Source organism: Chiloscyllium plagiosum, unplaced genomic scaffold, assembly GCF_037043375.1.
Source record: "Chiloscyllium plagiosum isolate Xiang-an unplaced genomic scaffold, Cpla_swu_hap1 HiC_scaffold_1, whole genome shotgun sequence".
Classification (NCBI taxonomy): domain Eukaryota; kingdom Metazoa; phylum Chordata; class Chondrichthyes; order Orectolobiformes; family Hemiscylliidae; genus Chiloscyllium; species Chiloscyllium plagiosum.
Window position 1 is genome coordinate 54,531,015 of NW_028270139.1, and position 25,020 is coordinate 54,556,034.

The window sequence follows — 25,020 nt, forward strand, 5'->3', positions numbered from 1 at the left end:
CCAGGAGTTTAGATTCCAGGGGAAGGCTACCACAGGCCTTGCTGATGCTTGGGTATGTGGCTTACCGGATCTGTGGATATGTGGGTATGTGGCTTCCCAGGTCTTCCCTGGAAGAGGCCGTGTATGTCTCTTGCAGCTCACAAACTGGCAGGTGTGACCCCTGACACCAGCCATCAATAGAAGTGATAGCTCAAAGATATAAGGTGATAAGAAAACAAATTAAACCATTGGATATAGATCCAAGCCACACATTCCAGAAGTTAGTACAAAATGCTGATTTTAGATAACATCTGTGAAATTGGGTACAATGTGAGTAAGGACATAAAAGGAAAGAACTGAAAGGATAATGGTTGACCTAGTTAAAGGTTAATGATAATTAAGTAAATAGTGACAAAAGTTTTCCACTGATTAGTCAGCTATAATGAAAGGGCACACATTTATGTTGACATGCAGAGAATTGAAAGGTGATTACTTTTTTTCTTCGTGTATATTTGGAATTCTGTGCTTCAAATGTTTGAAGTGAAGTTCGCTATTTCTTTTATAAATGAATCCGTTGCTCAAAAATACTTGTAAATTGCAGTGCAAAATACATGACAGATTGGGATTAAGCTAAATGTAAATTATGGAGAAATATCCCTGTGCTAACCTGATTATCCAAATCTCAAGTTTATAAATTATAATTTTGTATGATCCCAAGACTAGTTTGTATGTACATTTCTAGCCGTTATGATGTTTCAAACATTTATCATGTCAAACTGGAAAGAATCGAAATACATCAATCTGCCTGAAACAGAAATTCCTGCTAATCCCACCCATTACAGACATGCTGGTCAGCCATCTCAACAGCATACAAAGGACTTGTTTAAAATCCTACTGTAGAGCTAAATACACAGGCTGGTTGGAACATTTAAACTTCTTTTTTATTGTTTCATGCATCACAGAAAGAGAGATGCAACCATCCAGAAACTAACTGCTCACTTAAGATCTCAGCGACATCTTCTGGCTCCACGCACAGGTAACCACTTTAGTCCCTAATGGGTGCTACCCTTTCCCTTATCCCTAATATACATATAAAATGCACCTGTATTTTCCTTAATGTTACCCACCAGTTTTTTTTAATGTCTCTCCTTTGTAGTCTCCTAATTTTTTTTATAAGCACCCCTTCACTTTCTATCCTCCTCAAAGACATCTGCTATTTTGAGTCTTTGATATCTACCATAACCTTCCTTTCATTTCCTTACCCAATTCTGCACATCTTTGACATCCACAATTCTCTGGAATTAGTTGATCCTTTTGTCTTTTATGGGAACACTGTCATTATAGAACTATATCTCATGTGGATTTTCCTGCATGTAGCTGCTCCAGTCCAGATCTTGTCTTAGAAAAATTGGCCTTCCCCAATTATATTCATTCCATCTTTGCCCTTATCCATAGTCATCTCAAATTTTACTGAAGTATGGTCACTATCTCCAAAATGGTCCCCCACTGCCTGGTTTTGTTCACTGTATATTTGTAGGAATTGCTCCCATTATCAGAAATCAACACAGCCTTCTGTCAAAGAAAGCTAGCAGGTATACACTCCTTTCAATTTCTCACCACTGCCCTTCTGTTGTTCAGTAACTTTCCCTCTTACTTGTCTAGCTTCTTTCACCAAGGTAAATAAGAAGTTAAAATGTATCATATATGGTGAACATAGTTCAGCAGTGGAAATTACTCATGTCAAAAAAAGAGCCAATTCAAAGTCTGCCTATCCAAATGAGCTGTGTAAATTGTGCTAACAACAAGTAAGCCAGCTAATATAGTGTTAATTCAGGAAGAATATTTTATTCTATAAGATTGCTTATAACTTGGACATTTGTACTTATTACCTAACATTACATGTTAGAATTGTAATATGCATATCCTAAACTTAGAATATATATTAATAATGAACAAGAGCTCATTTCATAAATATTTTGCTACTGCAGGTAATGTACTGATAGTAAAAGGAAAGCACGTTTCTAAAATTACTTTGTTATCGTCAATAAATATACTTTTGTTTTAGAGGTTAGCAATTTCAAAATGACAGTCATTGCAACTGCATCTTTGACAGATAACGGGGAAAATTACGTGTTTCAGCTTTTCCCAGGAAGAAAATCAGCAGACACAGAAAGGCAAGACTGCCCAACTGTTCAGTTTCCATGGCTCTGTTTTCTTCTAATGATATATTTGATTTTTTGTTCAATATTTTATATTTGCTCAAACTTTCTCTGCTTTTACTTCAGAAGATTCAATAGCAATCTAACTCACCTATTTGGATTCAATGTCTTTCTATTAAGTTACAGACTCAAATCAACAATTGCATGCTCAAAAATTTGAGTGCTACCTTTAAAACTTGCAGCAATTAAAAAATCCATTCGATCTGTAGATACAGCAGTAAAAGACCGAGGGGCCTGTACATACATTTCTTCAAATTTTATGAATGCTTTCTTTTGATTGTCCCAAATATAAATCTGAGAGAAAGTGTAGTCACTTCCTACGATCAAATAGTGTCGATCATTAAATGAAAATGGCTGCAGTATCATTGACCCTCTTGAAGGAAGATCTTGAACTTCAACAAAATGTGTTATATTCCATTTCATAATTTTAGAATCTCCAATAAATTTTGTCAGGCAGATGAACAGATCATTTTTAATTCTAAAACTTTCCACAGCTATAACATCCTCCATATGTTGCATTGTACTTTGTTGCACAAACTGTTTTGTTTTTTTGTTCCATTCAAAGATGGTTGGATCTTGCGACTGACTTGTTAATATTAAACATGATTTCCCATCAATATTGACATACTCTGAGTCTGTGTCTCTGAACCATTCATGCAGAGTCTGATAAGGATAAAATCCTTTGCCGCTCCATTTATATATTGTTGATAACCCAGCTTTCGAACTGTCGACTATTATGAAGAACCATTCATTTTCAATCTGGAATGCCTCAATATCATTTGGCTTTGAAATCTGAGAAACATTGATCTCTTGAAATTTCACAAATTTGGTCCAGCTCTCATTATATTTGTAAATGACAGAATTACCAAAGAGTTGTGCAACTATCACAAAGACTTGTTCTTGAATAGGTATTGCTTTACATCCAACTATCGATTGACCTGTAAAAGTAGTACAGAGCTGTTATCTCATATTGCATTCATTAGGTAAGGCCACGCAATGCCAAATACACACACCTCAATAAATGTGAAAGATGTGTTGATGAACACTTCTTTCAAAAAGGGCCTTTTTACATAAAGAGGCTGTATACCAGAGAGAGAGAGAGAGAGAAAGACATTGAAGAGGCTGCTCAAAACAATATCGAATTGCAGTTATGCATGCTTTTAATGCAGTAAAGCATCCCACGTGCTTTTCAGGAACAAATTTGACATCAAGTTATACAAAGCTATATTAGGACAGATGACTGAAAACTTAATCAAAAATGTTTTACAGGCCAATTTAAAAACAGAAGGAGAGGTGGAAACAAAAGGGTTTGGGAGACCAGCTGAAAATACAGCTATCAACAGGAGTGCAATGTTTATTAAGTTACAGATCAAATCACCAATTGCACACTCAAAAATTGGGAATGCAGCAGTGGTCAGATTGGAGGAACATGAAGATCCTTCACAGGTAGTAGGTCTGGAGGAAGAGTGGTTATGGAGATAAGAAGAGGGGAGAACATGGTTCTGCTTAGAGAGATGTGTTTTCTTCCCATATTTTAGTTCCTTTTAAAAAACAAAACATTGAATCTTGAAGCAACCAGCTACTAATTATCTGATTATCACATATTATATTCACAATCTGAATCATAACAGCTATTAAGCATTGGGAGATGCAGGTGGAAAACACACACACATACAATTCTGAAAGGATGAGCCTTTTCCATTCACTTTTGAAACTGTCTCAAACCTAATCCATTTCCTTAGTTGTTACCATCACTGAGGCCTGGATCCATCTCATAACTTTGAGATGGATCCAGCCAGTAACTGGCTGCAACATTACTTAGACACCAGTGCTGCAGTACCAGCAGAACTGGTTGCGAGTTAAAGGAGCATAAAGGCCCAAAAGAGCAGTAAATCAGCAGAGACTTAGGCCTACAAAACAAGACTAGTAGACATTAGTTTGGAGGAAGAGAAGGTCTTGTGGGGACCAAAGGCCATTACCATAATTTCTGACCTTTCTGGTATCATTTTCTTAAGTTATGAGAATCTCACAGACACCAGGACATCCCAATTATGAAATCTAAAATCCTGTTGCATTTCTTTCATGGCTTTATTGACCTGAGGAGAAAGTGAGGTCTGCAGATGCTGGAGATCAAAGTTGAAACTTTATTGCTGGAACAGCACAGCAGGTCAGGCAGCATCCAGGGAACAGGAGATTCGACGTTTCGGACACAGGCCCTTCCTGAAGAAGGGCCTGTGCCCGAAACGTCGAATCTCCTGTTCCCTGGATGCTGCCTGACCTGCTGTGCTGTTCCAGCAATAAAGTTTCAACTTTATTGACCTGCACTCACAATCAGAAGGACTTATGGTTTTGGAACTTTGTAATATTTACATCATAGAGATATACAGCACAGAAACCAATCCTTGGTCCAACTCGTCCATGTCCACCAGATATCGTAAATAAATTTAGTCCCATTTGCCTGCATTTGGCCCATATCCTTCTAAAGCCTTCCTATTCATATACCCAGCCAGATGTCTTTTAATTGTTGCAATTGTACCAGACACCACCACTTCGTCTGGCAGCTCATTCCATACACGCACCACCCTCTGCGTGAATAATTTCCCCCTTAGGTCCTTTGAAATCTTTCCCCTCTCACCTTAAACCTGTAGTTTTGGACTCCCCTACCCCGTAAGAAGACCTTGTCTATTTACCTTAGCCATGCCCCTCGTGATTTTATAAATTGCTTTATAAAGGACCTTTGTAAACGGCATCCCTCAGCCTCCAACGCTCCATGGAAAATAACCTCAGTCTATTCAGCCTCTCCCAATAGCTCAAACTCTCCAACCCTGACAGCACCCTTTCAAGTTTCACAATAACCTTCCTATAGCAGGGTGTCCAGAATTGCAAGCAGTATTCCAAAAGTGGTCTAACCAATGTCCTGTACAGCCATTACATGACCTCCCTATTCCTATACTGACAAAAAACGTACCAAACACCTTTTTCATTCTCCTATCTACCTGTGACTCCACTTTCAAGAAGCAATAAATCTACACTTCATGGTCTCTTTGTTCAGCAACACTCCCCAGGACCCTAACATTAAGTGTATAAGTCCTGCCCTGATTTGCCTTTCCAAATGCAGCACCTCACATTGATCTAAGTTAAACTCCATCTGCCATTCCTCAGCCCATTGGCTCGTGACAAAGTCTACATAACAATTCTTTTCACATTCAGTCTGTTGATGTGTTACATTGAGGGTTTTGTCAAATTGTTGAAACTATTATTCAACTTTTGCTCATTTTCAAGGTTGCTCTGTTGACATCTAGGCTGCAATAAACTGTGCACACTGTCTGTGTCCAAAGGATTTCATATTCACGTTTTGGTTTGCTGTCAACATCAGGTGTAAGGCAGGCCTCTGCATCAAATAATTTGGGAAATCCACATTAATGACCCTCATGAATATTTAGCATACACTGCATTTGCACTTCCTGGCTACCAGTTGTAAAATGCCACTGACTGAGGCTTGAAACTCAGTTACATCTTCACTCTGAGACTCAGACTGGTATATAATGGGAGAATCTCAAAATGAGATGGCAAATTGAACTAAGATTGAGTGCAAATTATTTATATATAAAACAGTAATAATATGTCCACATTGCTTTCTAATAATTTTCCACAAATATATAATCCAGGAAGTGTGGAACTCGAAATACTGACATTAATTAGTTTGGTTTATAAATTCATATTCTTTCATTTTCATTTCCCACCTGACTACTCCACTTGGAGGCTGGAATTCTTCCCTATGTTTGATTTGCTACTGATATAGATTTTTGATTCATTATCTTCATTTGTGTTTAATTATTCATTCTTAAAAACTGAAGCATATTGAAATAGTCCTTTAGTAGTTCCTACCTCATGGCTACTATCATTCTGACTGAATCACAGATAATGCAAAGATGGCTTAATCAAATCCAGTGTATTGGACATACTGATGTAATGTACACAACTTTGATTTTACAGTTAAGAGTTAGCCAGCAAAAGATTGTTTATACAAAGTCACATACAAAAGCTTATAAATTGTATAAATCTACACAAATGCATTATCAATGGCCAGCCTAGCACAATTGACTAGAACAATGTAATTAAGACTTCAGTAAATTCTGAACTGAAATATGACATTATTAGCATAACCCTGACATCCTCCCCTCCAAAAGCTGAGGGTTGATTTGGAAGTGCAGTGCAGTCCAGTGACACTGAAGCTCCTTTATACATCACCAACATGGGTGACTCTACAGAGCAAATGGCAGAAGACAAAATGTTATCCTGTTCTCACTTGATTTTAATGCACGTGGACTTTCCAACACTGATGGATGGATATCAGAATCTCACCTGGGCAACCAATACCCATTGTGGGTCTTTCACTGGTATCTGAGCTGAAATCAACAATGCAGCACACAGCAAGGATCAGCTCAGCTCACAGCAGGGACCAACTCAGCACAGAAAAGAGATCAACACAACAAATAGCAGGAATCAACTCAGCTCATGACAAAGATCAACTCAGCTCACAGCAGGGATCAAAAAAGCACATGGCAGGGGCAACTCACTGCACAACAGAGATCAACTCTAAGCCTATCTACCAAGATGAGAAAGTCTTTCATTACATGTGAAGTGTTTCAGTATATCTCTAAGAGATGTTAGAAATCACACAACACCAGGTTACAGTCCATCAGGTTTATTTGGAAGCATTGGCTTTCAGAGTGTTGTTCCTTCATCAGGTCCTGAAAGAACATCTCCGGGACACCTCCATCAATCAACCCCACTGCCCTGTGGCCAAATGTTTTAACTCCCCCTCCCGCTGTGCCGAGGACATGCAGATTCTAGGCCTCCTCCACCACCACTCCCTCACCACCCAACGCCTGGAGGAAGAACGCCTCATCTTCCGCCTCAGAACACTTCAACCCCATGGCATCAATGTGGAATTCACCAGGTTCCTCATTTCCCCTCTCCCCACCATACCCCAGTTCCAACCTTCCAGCTCAGCACCATCCTCATAACCTGTCCCACCTGTCAATCTTCCTTCCCATCTATCCGCTCCACTCTCCTCTCTGACCTTCACTCCCACCTCCATCCACCTATTGCACTCTCAGCTACCTTCTCCGCAGCCCCACCCCCTCCCATTTATCTCTCCACCCCGGAGTCTCTCAGCCTCATTCCTGATGAAGGGCTTTTGTCTGAAACGGCAATTTTCCTGCTCCTCAGTTGCAGTCTGACCTGCTGTGGTTTTTCAGCACCACTCTAATCTTGACTTTAATCTCCAGCATCTGCAGTACCCATTTCTGCCTAGTTGATTTTTCACTTTGTCCACCCTAGTCCAACAATGGCTCCTCCACATCTAAAATATGTGACAAGGCTCGTTCCTTCCTTCCCTGTTTGTATGGCTGAGGGCCAGATAACACCATGTGGTCACGTAGGACGTTAAAATATTAACAGGGATTCAAATAAGTTATGCACAAATACATTTAATAGCCATTACTTAGAATCATACGTACCAGTTATATTGTCATAACTTCTAAAATTCATCTCAATGTAGCTCCATTCAAGTACTCTGCAGTTTCCTACATTAGGTTCGGCAATTGCGACATACACATCATCCTTAAAAGAGAATGTGTTCACAGATATAGACTCATATGGTAAGACCTGGTGCAGCACAAACTCTGCAAATAAAAACAGTTTTTTACTAGTCGTTATTACATAAATATCACCATAACTGATTTACCTTCTACCTACCGAATCATTAATAGCCTACAGTGTTAAGCACATAATTGCCTTCATGATTTTAATGTTAAGTCAGCCTTCTTGCGATTTCTATGTCAAGGTCATAAAAGATAGATTTTGCTTTCTGGAAGCTCTGTGTGGTTTGGAAGCCATAGCTATCACATGCTGGTTTTCTGATTTGAGGTTCTACCACTTTGCTTCTTATCTCCTCAGTTATAGACCAGGAATACTATTATTATCATTCTGTTTGATACATAAAAGACACAATTCTCAGATGTATTTTCATTTTCAGCGTTTTGGCATGGTTAATTAATGTACACAGACATGACAATCCAAAATAATTTGAAAAAATAATTTAACTTCATAACCTTTGGCTAATTATTCAGAAAAATATAAATAAGAAGATTTTACAGTTTGGTTTAGAGGAAGAATTGTAAAATAAAATTATGCTCATCTTAAAGATACAAAACAGTTTCTGACATTATGAATTTTGCTCTGTCAAACAAAGAGTAAAACAGACAATAATACTCTGTGATCTTTGTCTTATGCAGAACTAAAATTACACCAAAGCTGCATTTTAGAGTTAAAACCAAGATTTGCTTGCCAATATGTTTTTTAACTTGTTTTTAGTAACATTGATTGTTTACAACTACATGAAAGGGAATAATTACATTACACAAATCAATGCTAACAACAGAGAAGCAGAATGAAAATATGTGTGGAGTGATGAATCTGTAATGGGAACTGACAATATCTGAGCTACATTATATTTGTGATTTGTTTTTATGTACATAACTTCATTTGTTCATAAGTTGAAAATTCAGAATAAGTTGTCTAGCAGCCTTCATTATATTAAGTAATAAAAACATAAAATGCTGGAGAAACCCAACAGAGTTAACGTTTCAAGTCCAATATAACTCTATTTCTCGGAACAGAAGAGTCATATCAGATGCAAAACATTAACTCTGTTTCTCTCTTCCAAATGCTGCCAGACCCGCTGAGATTTTCCAGCCCTTCACTTTTTATTTCAGATTTCCAGAATCTACAGTACATTGCTTTGATTTTCATTGTATTACACACCGTTTTACAATGTACAAATTTTGTTTTACAAAGTTTTCAAAAAATTCGAGAATTTTAGTGTCACATAGAAGTCAGACAATTTCTAATATCATATTTCAAGAAAGATCATTGATCAAGAGAGAACTAAAAAAGTAAAGTTGTGGGGGGATCCAAGATGGCGGCGACCCAGTAAGACTGAGTCTATAGTGCTCCTCCCAAGACTTGGGCACAGTGGGTCACCCACCCCCTACCAAGCTCACCAAATCACTTATAAATCATTTATAATAGTTTAGTAACTCAATTAGTTGTGTAATATTACATTTAAGCAACTTAATCCTACGTTAAAATGACTAAAGGGAAGGGAGCCCGCAGCTCTCAGCAAGCAGGAACCCCTCCCCCACACTCTCCAGCTGCAGCAGAGGCGTCCACAGCCGCCCCGGGGGACTTACCTACAGTAGCAAGTCTTGCAGAAATGCTTTCCAAGCTTGACTCGAAGATCGATGCCTTTATCGTCGAATCCAGAAATCGTTGGGAGTTGCTCTCGGCCGCGCTGCAGAAGCACGACCGTGAGATTGAAGAAATTCAATGCCGAGTCGGAGGGGCGGAGCTAAAGGCCGCGACCTCCGAGACAACCGCTCAATCGGCCGTGGATCAGGTCCGGACTCTCGAGCAGCGAGTCCGGACCTTGGAAAATCATATTGACGACCTCGATAATTGAGGTCGCCGAAAAAATATTCGTTTGCTGGGCCTTCCCGAACGGGAAGAGGAAGGCCAGCTTACAGCATTCCTGGAGCAGTGGCTGCCACAACTTTTAAATCTGGAAGCTGGATCAGGCCAGGTAAGGGTGGAATGGGCCTACCGGGTCGCAATACGCGGGCCCAGCTCGAACCAGCGCCCGCACCAGGTCCTGTTCCGGCTGCAGAGCTACAGGGAGACGCAGATACTCCTAGAAGCCTCTAGAAATCTCGGAAAAGACCCCCAAGCTATGTCTACAAAGGATCCAAGATCATGCTATTTCAGGACTTTTCCCCGGCTCTGGTTCGAAAGAGGAAGGCATTCGACGAGGTGAAGAAGCGTTTAAGGGACTTAAATATTCAGTACTCCTTACGCTACCCAGCGATGTTACGCTTTAACCATGAAGGATCTGTATATAACTTTGGATCACCAGAAAAGGCTAAGGAATTCTTGGACTCTCTTAGATAAACTGTAGGACATAATGGATGTTGGTCTGCCTTCCCCCCCCCCCCCCCCTGCTTTGGTTTATATCCCCTCCCTTTTTTTTTCTTACCTTACTGCTTAATATTATCATGGGGGGTGGGGAGAGGGATTAGATTTTCTCCCCCCCCCCCCCTTGGAGTTGTTTTCTGTTATTATTTTATGTATATATGAGGGATGTATGTATATGTGTGTGTGTATGTATGTATATATATATGTATATATGTGTGTATGTGTATGTATAAAAATGTATATATATATATATATAAGCTGGGGGATTTGATTAATGTTGGTGGGGGGAGGTGGTTACCTTATTCGATTTTACCTCTGTCTTTAGGAGCGGGGTTGTTTTTCCCTTCGTTATTTTGTATTATCATATTTAATTATTATTTGTTGAACTGGTAATTTTATAGTTATATGTTTATATATGGTATTAACATTACCAAATATACCCAGGTGTTGGTAGGGGTGGGGGTGGGGTGCTCACTGTTAACTCTAGCTTTGTATTATATTTGAATTTTCCTCATTTTATTGAGGAGTGCCTGGGTCAAGGGTGGTGCATTGGTTGGGAGAGGATATGAGGGATTTTTGGAGAGGAAGTGACACCCCCTGGGAACAAGGGGGAAAGTCTCCACTTAGATACGTTTTATATTTTTTTTATTTAGAAATAGTTTTTTACTGTATTGTTGTGGGTGTATTAAAGAGGCTTTATTTTTGTAAATTTTACATGTTCCATGCTCGGGATGTTCTGGATAGGGTTCCCCCTCCCGAGGGGTCTCGGATTGGCCCAGAGGATTATGGTTGATCAGTCGGTTAAGTGGTGCACCTGGAATGTCAAGGGGAGTAATTCGCCACTTAAAAGGAAGAAAATATTATCAAATCTTAAGAAGGAAAGAGTTGATATAGCTCTCCTACAGGAGACACACCTGTCAGATAAAGAACACTTGAAATTACGACAGGGCGGATTTGATCAGGCCTTTTTTTTCTTCTTTTAGCTCAAAAAGCAGGGGAGTTGTTATTCTTGTTCGGAAGAATTTCCCTTTCAAAATCCTAAAGCAGATAAAAGACGAATCTGGACGATATATCTTGATTAAAGCCCTCATAAATGGAGAGGAATATGGGATTTTAAATTTGTACTGCCCCCCGGCACACCCCTTTAAATTTATAACGGAAGCCTTTTCAAAATTAATGGCTTTTGATGCCCGTCATATAATTATAGGGGGAGACTTTAATTGTATTATGGATCCGGAAATAGACAGGATTCCCAAGAGTACTGCAGGAGTATCTCCCAGATCTAGACAATTGATGGATCTGAACAAAGAATTAGGATTAGTAGATGTATGGAGATGTCTTCATCCACAGGGTAGAGATTTTTCTTTCTACTCTAATCCACATAAATGTCATACCAGAATTGATATGTTTTTTGCCCCCTCGATTTTTTTAAGTTCCATATCATCCTGTAAAATAGGTAATATAGCAATTTCTGACCACGCTGCTGTATATATGGAAACTAAGGCGAGGAACAGTGGGACATCCCCTCGGCATTGGCGTATGGACCCCTTCTTAATGAAAGATAGTAAATTTGTAAAGTACTTCTCTCAAGAATTTAAAACTTTTTTAGAAATTAATTCAGGTACAGCTAGCAACCCGTCAATGATGTGGGAGACCATCAAAGCTTACACGCGAGGCTTGATCATCTCCTACTCAGCGACCCAGAAGAAATTAAAGGGAGAACAACAGCGTCTGCTTGAAGCCCGCTTAAAAGCGGCTGAAACAGCATACACTGATAGACTTTCTATTATTAAATTGCAAAGGATTACAGCTCTTAGGACAGCTCTAAATACTACACTTACTCAAACGGCTAAGAGGGAAATATTATTTGCAAAGCAAAGGTTATATGAATATGGCGACAAACCGGGTAGATACTTAGCATTTCTTGCAAAGAAAAAAAAGGCCCCTCAGACTATTATGTCTATCAAGGAAAGTACGGGTATTTTGACTCATGATCATAAAAAGATTAATGCGACCTTTAGAGAATTCTATTCTGAGTTATATAAATCACAGGATTGTGAAGATAGGACGAAGAGGATGCAGTCATTTTTTAAAAATTTGACTTTTCCAGACCTAACTCCGGAACAAGTATCGGTCCTAAATGCTCCTCGTACACCCCAAGAAATAGTTGATGCAATTAGGCACCTTCAAAATGGTAAGGCGCCGGGCCCAGATGGCTTTCAAGCTGAATTCTATAAAGAATTTACAGAAATACTGGTTGGTCCACTTATGGACATGTATAACTATGCATATAGTCAGGGCTGTCTCCCGCCTTCACTGAAAGAGGCAAATATCTCTCTTATCCTTAAAAAAGGAAAGGACCCAGAAGATTGTACATCATACAGACCAATAACTTTGCTAAATGTAGATTTTAAAATCCTCTCTAAAACGTTAGCACTGAGATTAGAAAGGATACTGCCAAATATTATAAAGGAGGATCAGACGGGGTTTATTAAGGGCCGTAGATCATCCAATAATGTTAGAAGGGCTCTGAATATGATTCAAGCTTGTCATCAGGGAAAGATACCAGGAGTAGTGGTTTCATTAGACGCGGAAAAGGCATTTGATAGGGTCGAATGGTCATATTTGTTTTACACATTGGAGAGGTTTGGTGTTGGACAGGTGTTTACCAAATGGGTCTCAACATTGTATAGTGATCCCAAAGCAGTTGTGGTTACCAATGGATTAGGCTCGGATAGCTTCAGTGTGGGTAGGGGCTGCCGTCAGGGATGTCCCCTCTCGCCATTGTTATTCACGCTAATAATTGAACCACTAGCAGAAGCTATACGAGCTGATCCTAATATAGTGGCCCCAAGGATTGGTACAGGTAAACATAAAATTACCCTTTATGCAGATGATGTTCTTCTATTCCTCAGTAACCCTTTGATGTCCATACCTCGCTTAATCCAAGTTATTAATACATTTAGTGCATTCTCAGGCTATAAAATTAATTTTTCAAAATCGGAGGCTATGCCAATGGGTGGCCTTGCTGTGATACCCCGCTTAGCGGACGGTTCCCTTTTTCCCTTTCGCTGGTCCCTGGAGGGTTTCTTATATTTAGGCATTTTTATTACTCCAGTATTTGGTCAGTTGTATAAGGCTAATTTTGTGTATTTATTGGAAAGGATAAGGCAGGACCTCCAGCGATGGGGAGACCTGCCAATCTCCTGGTTGGGTAGAATAGCATTAATCAAAATGAATATCCTGCCCCGTCTCCTATATCCTATGAGAATGCTTCCGGTGATGCTGCCGAGGACGGCTTTATGTAAATTATACGGCTGGCTGAGTTCCTTTATCTGGAATCATAGGCGGCCCCTCATTAAGCTGAAGAAGCTACAGCTTCCACAGGCAAGGGGTGGATTGGACTTCCCAGATTTTAGGAAATATCAATTAAGTTCCCTATTAAGTTACATAGCTGATTGGGTCTTGTCTGATCCACAATCAATCTGGTTGGACATGGAGGCTTCTCAAGTAAAATACCCACTTATTAACCTTTTATTCTCAGACAAGAGGAAAATCATTACAGATCACTGTAAAAACCCTATAATACTGAATACAATCAAGGCTTGGAATATAATGCGGCAAAATGAGGGTAATTCACATAAAACATCCCCCTATGCACCGATAGTGGGAGCATGGGGATTCCAACCGGGGTTAACAGATGCCACTTTTAAACTCTGGAGATCCAGAGGTATCTCATGTCTCGGGGATTTATTTAAAGATGGGGTCCTGATGTCTTTCGGACAGCTGCGTCAGAAATTCGGATTACCCAATGGAGACCTCTTTCGATACTTCCAAATTCGAGATTATATACAGAAGAAGACTACGTTATTAGATAGTCTTTATAAATCCGATAGAGAATGTAGTGTCCTACGACCAGTGGGGGTATCTTCCGTCAGTAATATTTATCATTTACTACATGATGAAGTATCGGGAGATATGGATAATCTGCTTAAAACATGGGATCAGGATCTGGGACTAGAAATCTCCACAGAAACGTGGAATGATATCTGGGAAAATGCTAGAAGAATTACTATTTGTAACAGAACCCAGGCTATCCAGCTGAAGATACTTCATAGGGCCCATATAGCACCGGTTCGATTGGCAAAATTTAAGGCAGGAGCATCTCCAATGTGTCCTAAATGCAAAATAGAGGTGGGCACTCTTGTACATTGCTTATGGACCTGTCATAAGATCCGTAGATATTGGACTAAAGTAGCAAGTACCCTGACAGAAATTTTAGGAACGGAAATAAAAGTGGACCCCGTATCTCTCCTCTTGGGCTTTTCGAACTTTCCCTCCCTGGACACGTACGGGAAGAGACTATTTTCTATTCTTTCTTTCTGTGCAAGGAAAAATATTTTGATGAACTGGGTGGCGGAGGGCCCCCCTGGACTTTCAAATTGGCACAGACTAATTATGGAATGTATTCCCCTTGACTTCCTTACAAATATGGTGCACCGAAAGACCGAATTATTTTATAAAATATGGCAGCCCTTTTTGAATTACATAAATACAGATATTTCGGCGATCCTAACAAGGGCTTTTATTTAATTGAGATTACAAACCTGGCTGGTCCGCGGCCCCTCGGGGGAGGAATCCCGCACGAATACGGGTTTTATCATATCTGATGCTAACACATCCCGAGCATGTAAGAGACTTAAATATACACCCTGGTTAGTTGTAGGTTAGATTTGTAGATAGTTGAGTTTTGTTTGTTTGTTTTTTTTTCTTTTCGGTTTTTTTTTTGTTGTTTTGTTTTTTTTTGTCAAATTTTGGCTATTGTATATTTGAGCTAATTGTATATCAATGTTTATATCTGAGAGTTTTGTTTATTTTTGTAAACTTGTAAAAATGTTAGATTTCTAATAAAAATATCTATTAAAAAAAAAGTAAAGTTGTACTGAGGACACTATCCTGTAGAATTCCTCTGTCAATGCCTCTGGCTGAAATGATTGGCCTCCAACAACTGAAATCAATTCCTTTATGCTAGATGTGACTCCAAACAATGGATCATTTTCATCCTGATGCCCATTGACTCCAATTTTGCCAGGTCTCAATAATATTACACTCAATCAAACACTGCCTTCACATGCAATGATAGTCACTCTCACCTTTCCCTCCTAAGTTTATTTCTTTTGTCCATGTTTGGGCTAAGATTGTAATGAGATCAAGAGCTGAATGGTCCTGGCGCAACCTAAGCTGGGTATCTGTGAACAACTTATTGCCGAGTGAAAACTGATTGATAGCACTGTTGAGTAAACCGTTCAATAAATTTCCTCATAACCAAGAGTAGACTAATAGGGCAATAATTGGTCAAATTGGATTTTTCCTGCTTTTTGATTTTTGTACTTTTTTGGTTTTCTAGCTTGGTTAGGGGCACAGTCATTTTGGAGTGTAAGTCTTTAATGTTATTACTGGGTTATTGTCAATGCTTTAAACTATCCATTGCTCTTGATAGTGGACATTGAAGTCCCCCACCCAGAGTACATTTTGATCCATTACCACCCTCAGTGTTTCCTCCAAGTTTTGTTCAACATGGAGAAGCGCTGCTTCATTAGCTGAGGGAGGACGAAATGTGATAAGCAGCAGGAGGTTTCCTTGCCTGTGTTTAACCTAAAGCCATGAGACTTCATGCAGTCTGGAGTCAATTTTGAGGATTCCCATTCCAACTCCCTCCTGACTGTATATCGTTGTGCTGCCACTTCTGCTGGGTCCATATTGCCAGCAGGACAGGACATATCCATGGATGGTAATAGTGGTGCCTGGAATATTGTCTGTCAGGTATGATTCTGTGTGTCTGTGGGACTGTTTCAGGCTGTTGCATGACTAATCTGGGAGACAGCTCTGTCAATTTTGGCACTAGCCCCCGGGTCTTATTAAGGAGGACTTTAGAGGGTCAACAGGACTGTTTCTGCCATTGTCTTTTCAGTTGCCTAAGTCAATGCCAGATGGCAGTTTCATTCCTTTGTTGAGACTTCTTATCAATTGATACAACTGAGTGGCTTGCTAGGCCATTTCAGAGGGCAATTGAGTGTCAACCATGAGCCTGGAGCCACATGAAGGCCAGATCAGCTGAGGATGACAGATTTCTTTCCCAGAAGGACATTAGTGAACCAGATGGATTTTTTGTCAATTGACAATGGTTTCATGGCCATTGGTAGATTCTTAATTCCACATTTTTAAAAATTGAATTAAAGTTCTACTATCTGCCATGGTAAGGTTTTGGGACCTGGGAGCCCAGAATATTAGTTGAATTTCTGAATTAATAGTCTAGCGATAGTAGTCCATTGCCTCCTCATAGTACCAAGGACATAGGCGGAACTAGGAAAAATGTTCTATACAAGGGGTATGTGGAGCTAGGCACTAAATTTAAAAGTACTATAGATACTCAAAAGTGATAATCACTGGATAATTACCTGAGCTGTATGTGAATTATATAGCGTACATCAAATCAGAGAAAATAATATATAGATCAAACATTAATTTGAGGCAAGTTGGTCCCAGCTCTTGGGCCACTGGCACCAGCACTGGGAAATGTTGGGCTGTACCATTGGGAGGTCTACACCTGAACTATGTTGGGGTCAGTGTTCTTGTAGACTGTGTAACTATGGAAGTAGTGTCAATTTTAAAGGGCAAGATGTCAAATGTGCAAAGGTGTGGTCTGTCAAAGAGTACATGGTAAAACCGGAAAATTGTACTTTGGAAAATGAGGGTCAGAGAATGGCAGGGAAGAGCAGAGAGAAAACACCTAGACATACACCAGCAATCAAGACTCAATGTTACAAATATAATAAAAAGGCAAAACTACATTCTCTGCACACAGCATTCATAACATTAATTAATAACCTCCGAATTAAGGCACTCTGAGGTCACAGCGATATGTTGGAATTTCATATTTAATTTGAAAGGGCAAAGATTGAATCTAAGACAAGTATTTTAAACATAAATAAGGGTACCTATGTGGGCATGAAAGCTGAGCTAGCTGAAATGAACTGGCATACGAGGCTAGGGGTTAGATTCAATTGAGAAAAAGTGGCATTCATTTCAGTGATATTTCAGAACACTCAAAAGATGTATATTTTTGCTACAAAGAAAAGGTCTTATGAGTGGGCCCACCATTTGTGGTTAACTAAAGAATTTAAGGAAAGCATCAAACTTAATGAAAAAACATTTAATTGTGCAAAAATGAATGGCAGTCAGATGATTGATCAGAATATAAAGAAAAACAGAGAATGACTAGAAGTTAATCAGGAAAAAGAAATTAGAGCATGAAGCTAGTTCGGAATGTAAAACAGATAGCAAGCAATCTTATAGGTATTAAACAAGGAAATGGTTAAGTAAAGTAAGTTTTGGACCTCTGGGGATTAAGAATGGTGAACAAATAGTAGATAATAAGGAAACAGCAGATGAAGTGAACAAATATCTTGCCTCTGTCTTTACCAAAGAAAATACAAAAAGCATCTGAGTGATAGAGATAAAGCAAGAGAGAGAGGAAATTAGAATAATCACAATCCTGAGAGAAATGCTTTGACAGGAAAAATAAAAAAGCAGAGAGATACTTAACTAAAGAATGACGATAGAATTCTAAGGTGGAGAGGGATTTGGATGATGTGGTGTGTGTCACAGAAAATTAATATGCAGGTACATCATGTAACTGAGAAGACTAATGGGATGCTATCCTTTGTGACAGAAATTGTTCATAAAAGCAAGGATGTTATGCTTCAGTTGCACAGGGCATTGGAAAGACCACAACTTGGATTTTGTGTTTCCTTATTTAAGGATGTAATTGTCTTAAAGGCAGTTCAGAGGAGGTTTACTAGTTTGATATCTGGAATGAGTAGATTGTTTTATAAGGATAGTTTGGACAGGTTGAGCTTGTTTCCAGTGGAAATGAGAAAGAGGAGTGATATGATTGCAATATATAAGATCCTGAATGGAATTTGTTTTTCAGAGGGTTGCACAATTTTGGAATATTTCTGCAGAAGGCAATGGATGTGGTGAATAATTTTTAGACAAAAATGGATGTTTGGCAGGGGGACTCAAGGGTTATTGGGAGTAGATGGAAAAGTAGAATTCAAAATGCAAACAGGTATGTCATGATCTTATGGTATGGTGGAGCAGGCCCAAGGGACCAAATGGTCTACTTTTGCTCCTGTTTTGTATGTACATGTTTGTATGATGTGCTGGACTCCACCATCACTGAGGATAGGGAGATTTGTGGAGCCACATCTTGTCTTAATTGCCTTACTGTCCACTACCATTCACAACTGGACATGGTAGACTGCAGAGTTCTGACTTTATTTATAGATTGTGGAATTACTTAGCTCTGGCTATCATATGTTCATTACACTTTTTGTCATGCAAGTAGTCCCATGTTGTAGCTTCACGCGGTTGACACCTCATTTTAGGTATGTCAGATGCTGTTCCTGGCATGCCCTCCTGCACTCTTTTTTGAACCAGGATCAACTCCCTGCCCAGTTGATATTAATGGTACAGTGGGGTATATGCTGTTCCATGAGGTTGACTGTTGAGTACTATTCTGCTGCTGGTGATGCTTCACACCACCTTATGGTTGCCTAAGTTTGAGTTGTTCTATCTGTTTGAAATCTATCCCACTGAACACAGTAGTAGTGGCAAAAACGCAATGGAGGGCATACTCAGTGTGAAGATCGGACTTTGTCTTCACAAAGGCTGTGCAGCGGTCAATGCTGTCATGGACAGGCTCATGTGTAACAAGTCAATTGGTGTGGACAAGGACTAGTATGTCTTTTATTGTATTCACTCACCATCTGCTGCTGGTAGCTATACATTTTAGGACTCAACCAGATCGGTCATTAGTAGTGCAACGAGCCATTCTTGAGCAGAACTTTTATAACTTGTCCAGGTTGTTCATTGTCACATGTGTGAAATAATTTTACTTCAAGCCCAGGTTATTGGTAAAAATGACTTAATCCATAGGGTTGACAGGGCTGGGTATGACACAATCAATTCTAGCACCTAAGTCAATGCTAGATGATTGCTATGGCCTCATACCATTTTGACTTTTCTGTATTAGTTTGGTAAAATTGAGTGGCTTGCTAATCCATGTAAGAGGCCACTTAAGAGTCACATATAGGCCAGGCCAGCTAAGCATACCAAATTTCCTTCTCTAAAGAACATTTATGAACCAGATAGGTTTTTACGATAACTGATGACAGTATCCTGGCACTATTACAGACAGCAGCTTTCAATTCCAAATATTTATTTTCATTAATCAGTTGAATTCCATAAATTTAAATTCCATCAGCTGCCATGATGGGATTTGAAATTATCTCCTAGTGTAGTGACATTGTCAACGTATGACCATCTCACTCTAATTTATCCCAATTTTGATTTGGTACTGATGGTGGAACTTCAAAGCCTTGGGTAAAATCCAATCCAGTGGTTTAGATCAATGAGCTGTTATCAAAGCATCTGCTCAATATTTCAGTTCAGCTCTTAGTTTCTGTTTGTTCATGTTGTTCTTAGTTTCATTTCTATGTCCTCTTGAAGTCCACAAGCATTGACTTAGGTGCTAGAATTGATTGTGTCATACCCAGCCCTGTCAACCCTATGGATTAAGTCATTTTTACCAATAACCTGGGCTTGAAGTAAAATTATTTCACACATGTGACAATGAACAACCTGGACAAGTTATAAAAGTTCTGCTCAAGAATGGCTCGTTGCACTACTAATGACCGATCTGGTTGAGTCCTAAAATGTATAGCTACCAGCAGCAGATGGTGAGTGAATACAATAAAAGACATACTAGTCCTTGTCCACACCAATTGACTTGTTACACATGAGCCTGTCCATGACAGCATTGACCGCTGCACAGCCTTTGTGAAGACAAAGTCCGATCTTCACACTGAGTATGCTTCACACAAGACTACAAAGATTCCAGTCATCTGCAGATTTTGAAATTACATCCTGTGCCTCATATCCGAGCCAATTGGCATAATAACAAAGCTAAACATTGTGGATCTCATTGTCTAAAAAGCAGTCTACATAACTCACTACTTTCTGTCCCCAACTAATTTTATATCTCTGCTGCTACTGCACCATTTACCCCAATTTTGCTCCAAATCTCAAACATGAGATTTTATCAGATGCCTTTTAAAACTCTGTATTTACAGCATCAACTACGCTACCCAAATCCAACTTCTCTGTCCTCTCAAAGACTCAATCAAATCAGTTGATCATGACTTGACCTGAATAAATGCTATTCTCCTTTATTCATCCATGCATCTCTCAGTGGCTGGTAATTTTCTCTGGTTGACTATTTCTAAAAAAAACCCACTACCATCATTAAACTGACCAGTGTATAAATGCCAGAGGTTATGTTTCTCGCATTTTTAATCAAAGATGTGATGTTTTCAATTTTCTAGCCCTTTCTATACAGTCTATTTCCAAATCTAAGGATGTTTGATAGACTATTGCCAGTACTTACACAATTTCTACTTTCTTACCTTGTCCTGCTTGGCCTGTGCTCTGCACGCACAACCTCTTTATTTTTATCTCATGCAGTGTCTCAGTAACTGCCTTGTTTGCCATAGCTTTGGCAAATTATTCTTTCTTGACGAACACCAAATGCAAAGGACTCATTTAATATCTCAGTCAAGTCTTCTGTGCTAACCAATGAAAATCTGTTTTGGTCCCTAATTGACGGCATAGTTCCTCTGACAACCCTTTTATTATTAATATACCTACAGAATTTGCCCATCTATTTTAGGTGTCAATTCCATTTCCACTATTCCTGTTACTTCCCTTTCAGTCATGGAAGTTATTGAATCACAGTGTTAATTATTGATGTATAGTGATGTCAGGCTAATTAATTAATGTCAAGGAGTGGCACTAAGGTAACAAGTTATTTTGCAAAATTAATCACATGCACTTCCCAACAGGAATCACAAGATGGTGATCAGGAGTGGGAACTTTAGTTATTGTTAGCCCCACTATCGCCTGCCTGCACAAGTCAATGAGCCTTAAGGACAAATGTAGCATTTCTACTGCAGATCAACTCACATTAAGTGTCTCCAAACTCAAAACTGATATTGCATCTTACCCGCTAAACAATTTATTGGTTGTCCCAAAGTTATGTTTCAGAAGAAAGGCACATGAAACAAAATACATTCAGAAAATAATTTTCATTCTAATTGTCTAAGTTATTTACTTTATTTCCAAATTTCATTTGAGATTCTGGTGATTGGAACAGTAGAAAATATTGCGTAAATGTGTGAACTTAATAGGCCATATTTTGGGTTATTATTATAAAGATCTTACGAGTATTGGCCATTATGATAAAATATTATTGATAAAAAATTATGATAAAAATGTTGAAAACATTTCTACTTCCAATTTGCAAACACATAACATGGAAGATTACATACCTGTTGACATGCAGTCAAAGTCAGAAGCTGTCAGGTCTATTAGTTTCTTGCCCTCATGTTCTGGTGGGCCAGCACAGAAAACATTTGTCACAGTGGCATTTATGCTCTTCAGCCAAGTGGTCATCCATTTTGTTTTACAGTCACATTGGAGCTCATTCCCACGTAAATCTCTAAACAGTTAAAGAAAGTACTGAATGAATATTCGTAATGGGGAGTCTCCACATTTCATTATCCATGAAGAGTGACCACACTATTTGGATTGCACCTGTGATTAGTCTATCCTTACTTTGGACAAATATTACCTTTTTTTCACCATCACAGGGTTAAATTTCTGGAAATATCAGCTCTGTAAGTGTATTTTAATATGAACTGCAGCAATTTGAAAATGCAGCTCAAAAACCAACTTCTCCACAGCAATAAATGCCAGTCATGTCAGCAATGCCACATCCTATCAATGAACTAATTTTAAAAAGTCAGACTTAAAAACAAACTTATGAGCTGCACCTACTATTCTATATTATTTGTAAAATCTACACTGAATGAAAATGACAAAATTTCACATGCTTTTTTGCCTACTCCTTATGCATGGATGCTCAACCACATCTCCTTCGTGTTCACATTCAATGCCATGTCATTCATCTTAATTAGCGTCTGTATTTTTAAATTTAATATATGCATTTGTACTGATTTTCCCCCAAACTTTCAAAACAGACAAGAACTATACTGTTTGCAAATATTGTTATGGGCGAAGTTTAACCATCAAGAATTGCAATCTTTGAAACAGGTAACATTTTCTGAATTTAACTGGTTGTGGTTTGTCGTTGATGAGCTGAATGTAATTATTGACTCATGTGGGGATGAAATATTCAATGGATGGGCAAATGTTACTTTACATAGTGGAGTTGACCACAGCCTCAAATCATATAGAATCTGTAACCTGAATGCCTAATACATAAAATTAGTGATGCACAGTAAAGTCAGTTAAAGCAAGTTTCAAGTCAACTAGTAATTCTGATCAACATTACACAGCACTTTATCCAGTACCATTTGCCATTTCGCTGCAATGATCCTCTCTCATCCTTATTTACTTTCATCACTTTGGAATCGCCACAGAAGTAGGAGTGGTATCTGTCAACTGTGTAAAATATAAGGATCCTCTCATTAATAGTTTCTTGTTAGTCTTGCTTATTTGTTTGAGATTTGGTAATATATCGCTTTCATCATTTTTGATTTTCTTTTCTTCATCTACCTTCATTTTTTTCCAATATTTGTTTGAAAAATATCTGAAAGAAAGCTGAGGTTTTCAACATTTGTTGCATGCAATTCTAGTCTCCTTCCTATCGGAAAGACGTTGTGAAACTTGAAAGGGTTCAGAAAAGATTTACATGGATGTTGCCAGGGTTGGAGGATTTAAGCAATAGGGAGACGCTGAACAGGCTGGGGCTGTTTTCCCTGGAGCGTCGGAGGCTGAGGGGTGACCTTATTAAGGTTTCTAAAATCATGAGGGGCATGGATAGGATAAATAGACAAAGTATTTTCCCTGGGGTGGGGGAGTCCAGAACTAGAGGGTATAGGTTTAGGATGAGAGGGGAAAGATATAAAAGAGACCTAAGAGGCAACCTTTTCAACAGAGGGTGGTACGAGTATGGAATAAGCTGCCAGAGGAAGTGGTGGAGGCTGGTACATTTAAAAGGCAACATTTAAAAGGCATCTGGATGGGTAAATGAATAGGAAGGGTTTGGAGGGATATGGGCCAGGTGCTGGTTGGTGGGACTAGAATGGGTTGGGATATCTGTTCGGCATGAACGAGCTGGACCAAAGGGTCTGTTTCTGTGCTGTACATCTCAATGACTCTATGACCTGGAAACAAAACTCATCATTAAAGGCCTTTAGTTATTAAAATGCCACTTAGCATCTGATGATCAGACTTTTGAAGCATTTCTTGTTACATGATTTTAAATGCAGTCAAAGTTATCATCTTAAGGCATATTTTCTGAGATAGGGCTCCCAGCTTTAAACTCAAATCAATAACAATGCAGAATGGAGAACCAGAGCTATGTGATTAACATAACTCCAGTTTTTTAAGGATTTGTTTTAATCACTGGTAAACCAGGGCAACATTTTGGGAGCACCTATGTCTATATTTAATTCTCCAGACTGTGGGTTATTTGATCTGATTCCACAACAGAACATTACAAAGATTTACTCAGTCTTACATTTGGTTTGATCACATACTTTAAATAAAGCAGAAAAAGAAGTTTACTTGGATTCCATTAAGATTCCAGAAGAGCACCATTGCTTTTTTTTAAATAGTAAAGCTCTAATGGAATTGACTCAAGGGCTTATGTTACCTCAATATGAACCTTTAAGTGAAAACTGAATACAAATGAGGAAACTGTTTTTGTAAGTTTCCTTAAAAACTAATTTAAGTTTAGAAAATGTGTACTTTTTAATAATCAGCAGGTGATTATTCAATTTTACATAGCATAGAAACATAGCATTTGTCTCAATGGGCCTGAGCTTATATTTATGTTCCAGATTTTCATAAGGTGATTGTATGTCAATAAAAGTAAAAAGAAATGAAAGGTTGTTGGAGATATGTTAACTATTAAAGTTGCATGGTTGCTTAATGAATATCTTGTGTCGTGACAATTCACAAACAATTCATAGAACTTGTCTAGACGGACATCAAATTAATTTTGCAAATGGAAGCAAAGTATTTGTTTTAGTTTAAAAAATGTTTACTTGGTTTATTCTGTCACAGGATGTGAATAAAGCCAGCCACACCAGAATTTGTTATCCATCCACGATTGCCCTTGAGAGTGAGTTGCCTTTTTGAACACAGCAGTCCAAATCACAATTGTTCCCTTACTGAGTCAAAGTGGTTAAGTGACATTGCAGGATCATGAATGTTATCATTAACAAGGTATTTTTGCTCTTAATTACCAGGTCTAATTAATGTACCAATTTAAATTGACAATTTCTGTGGAATGCAACAATTAATTGAGTTCCTTTATAATAAGGCCACAAATATGCAATACTAAATAAAAGGATATGCTTTTATTCATCTTTGCTACAGTATTTTCTGCACATGTCAATCTTCCTATGAGTCTGACTACAAATGTTTGTTCCCCAATTTTGTTCAAACAGCAGCAGTGTTTTCTTTATCCTGGTGGGATTGTTGTCGGTTGCCATAATCTGCATAATCCTGAGAAAAAGACTTCTGTTGTTTCTGAGATTGCAAGTTCTCTCTAATTAGGAGGAACTGTGACTGATATCCCTTTTGCAGAGTTGACAGTATGGGCTGGGGTGCATTGGATGCTTTGGACTTCAAT

The 25,020-nt window shown here is 38.7% G+C and overlaps 1 protein-coding gene across 1 annotated transcript in view; it reads right to left on the reverse strand.

Annotated features, from left to right (window-relative positions):
* Positions 1-1,668: 1,668 nt before the first annotated feature.
* LOC122551637 (leucine-rich repeat LGI family member 2) overlaps positions 1,669-25,020 on the reverse strand; it is a 46,383-nt gene continuing 23,031 nt past the window's right edge. Inside the window, exons 6-8 of the mRNA XM_043693879.2 lie at positions 21,686-21,855; positions 7,724-7,888; positions 1,669-3,136 (exon numbers count right to left, since the gene is read on the reverse strand). Coding sequence (XP_043549814.2) covers positions 2,319-3,136; positions 7,724-7,888; positions 21,686-21,855 — 1,153 coding nt within the window. The 3' untranslated portion in view covers positions 1,669-2,318. The remainder of the gene's footprint in view (positions 3,137-7,723; positions 7,889-21,685; positions 21,856-25,020) is intronic.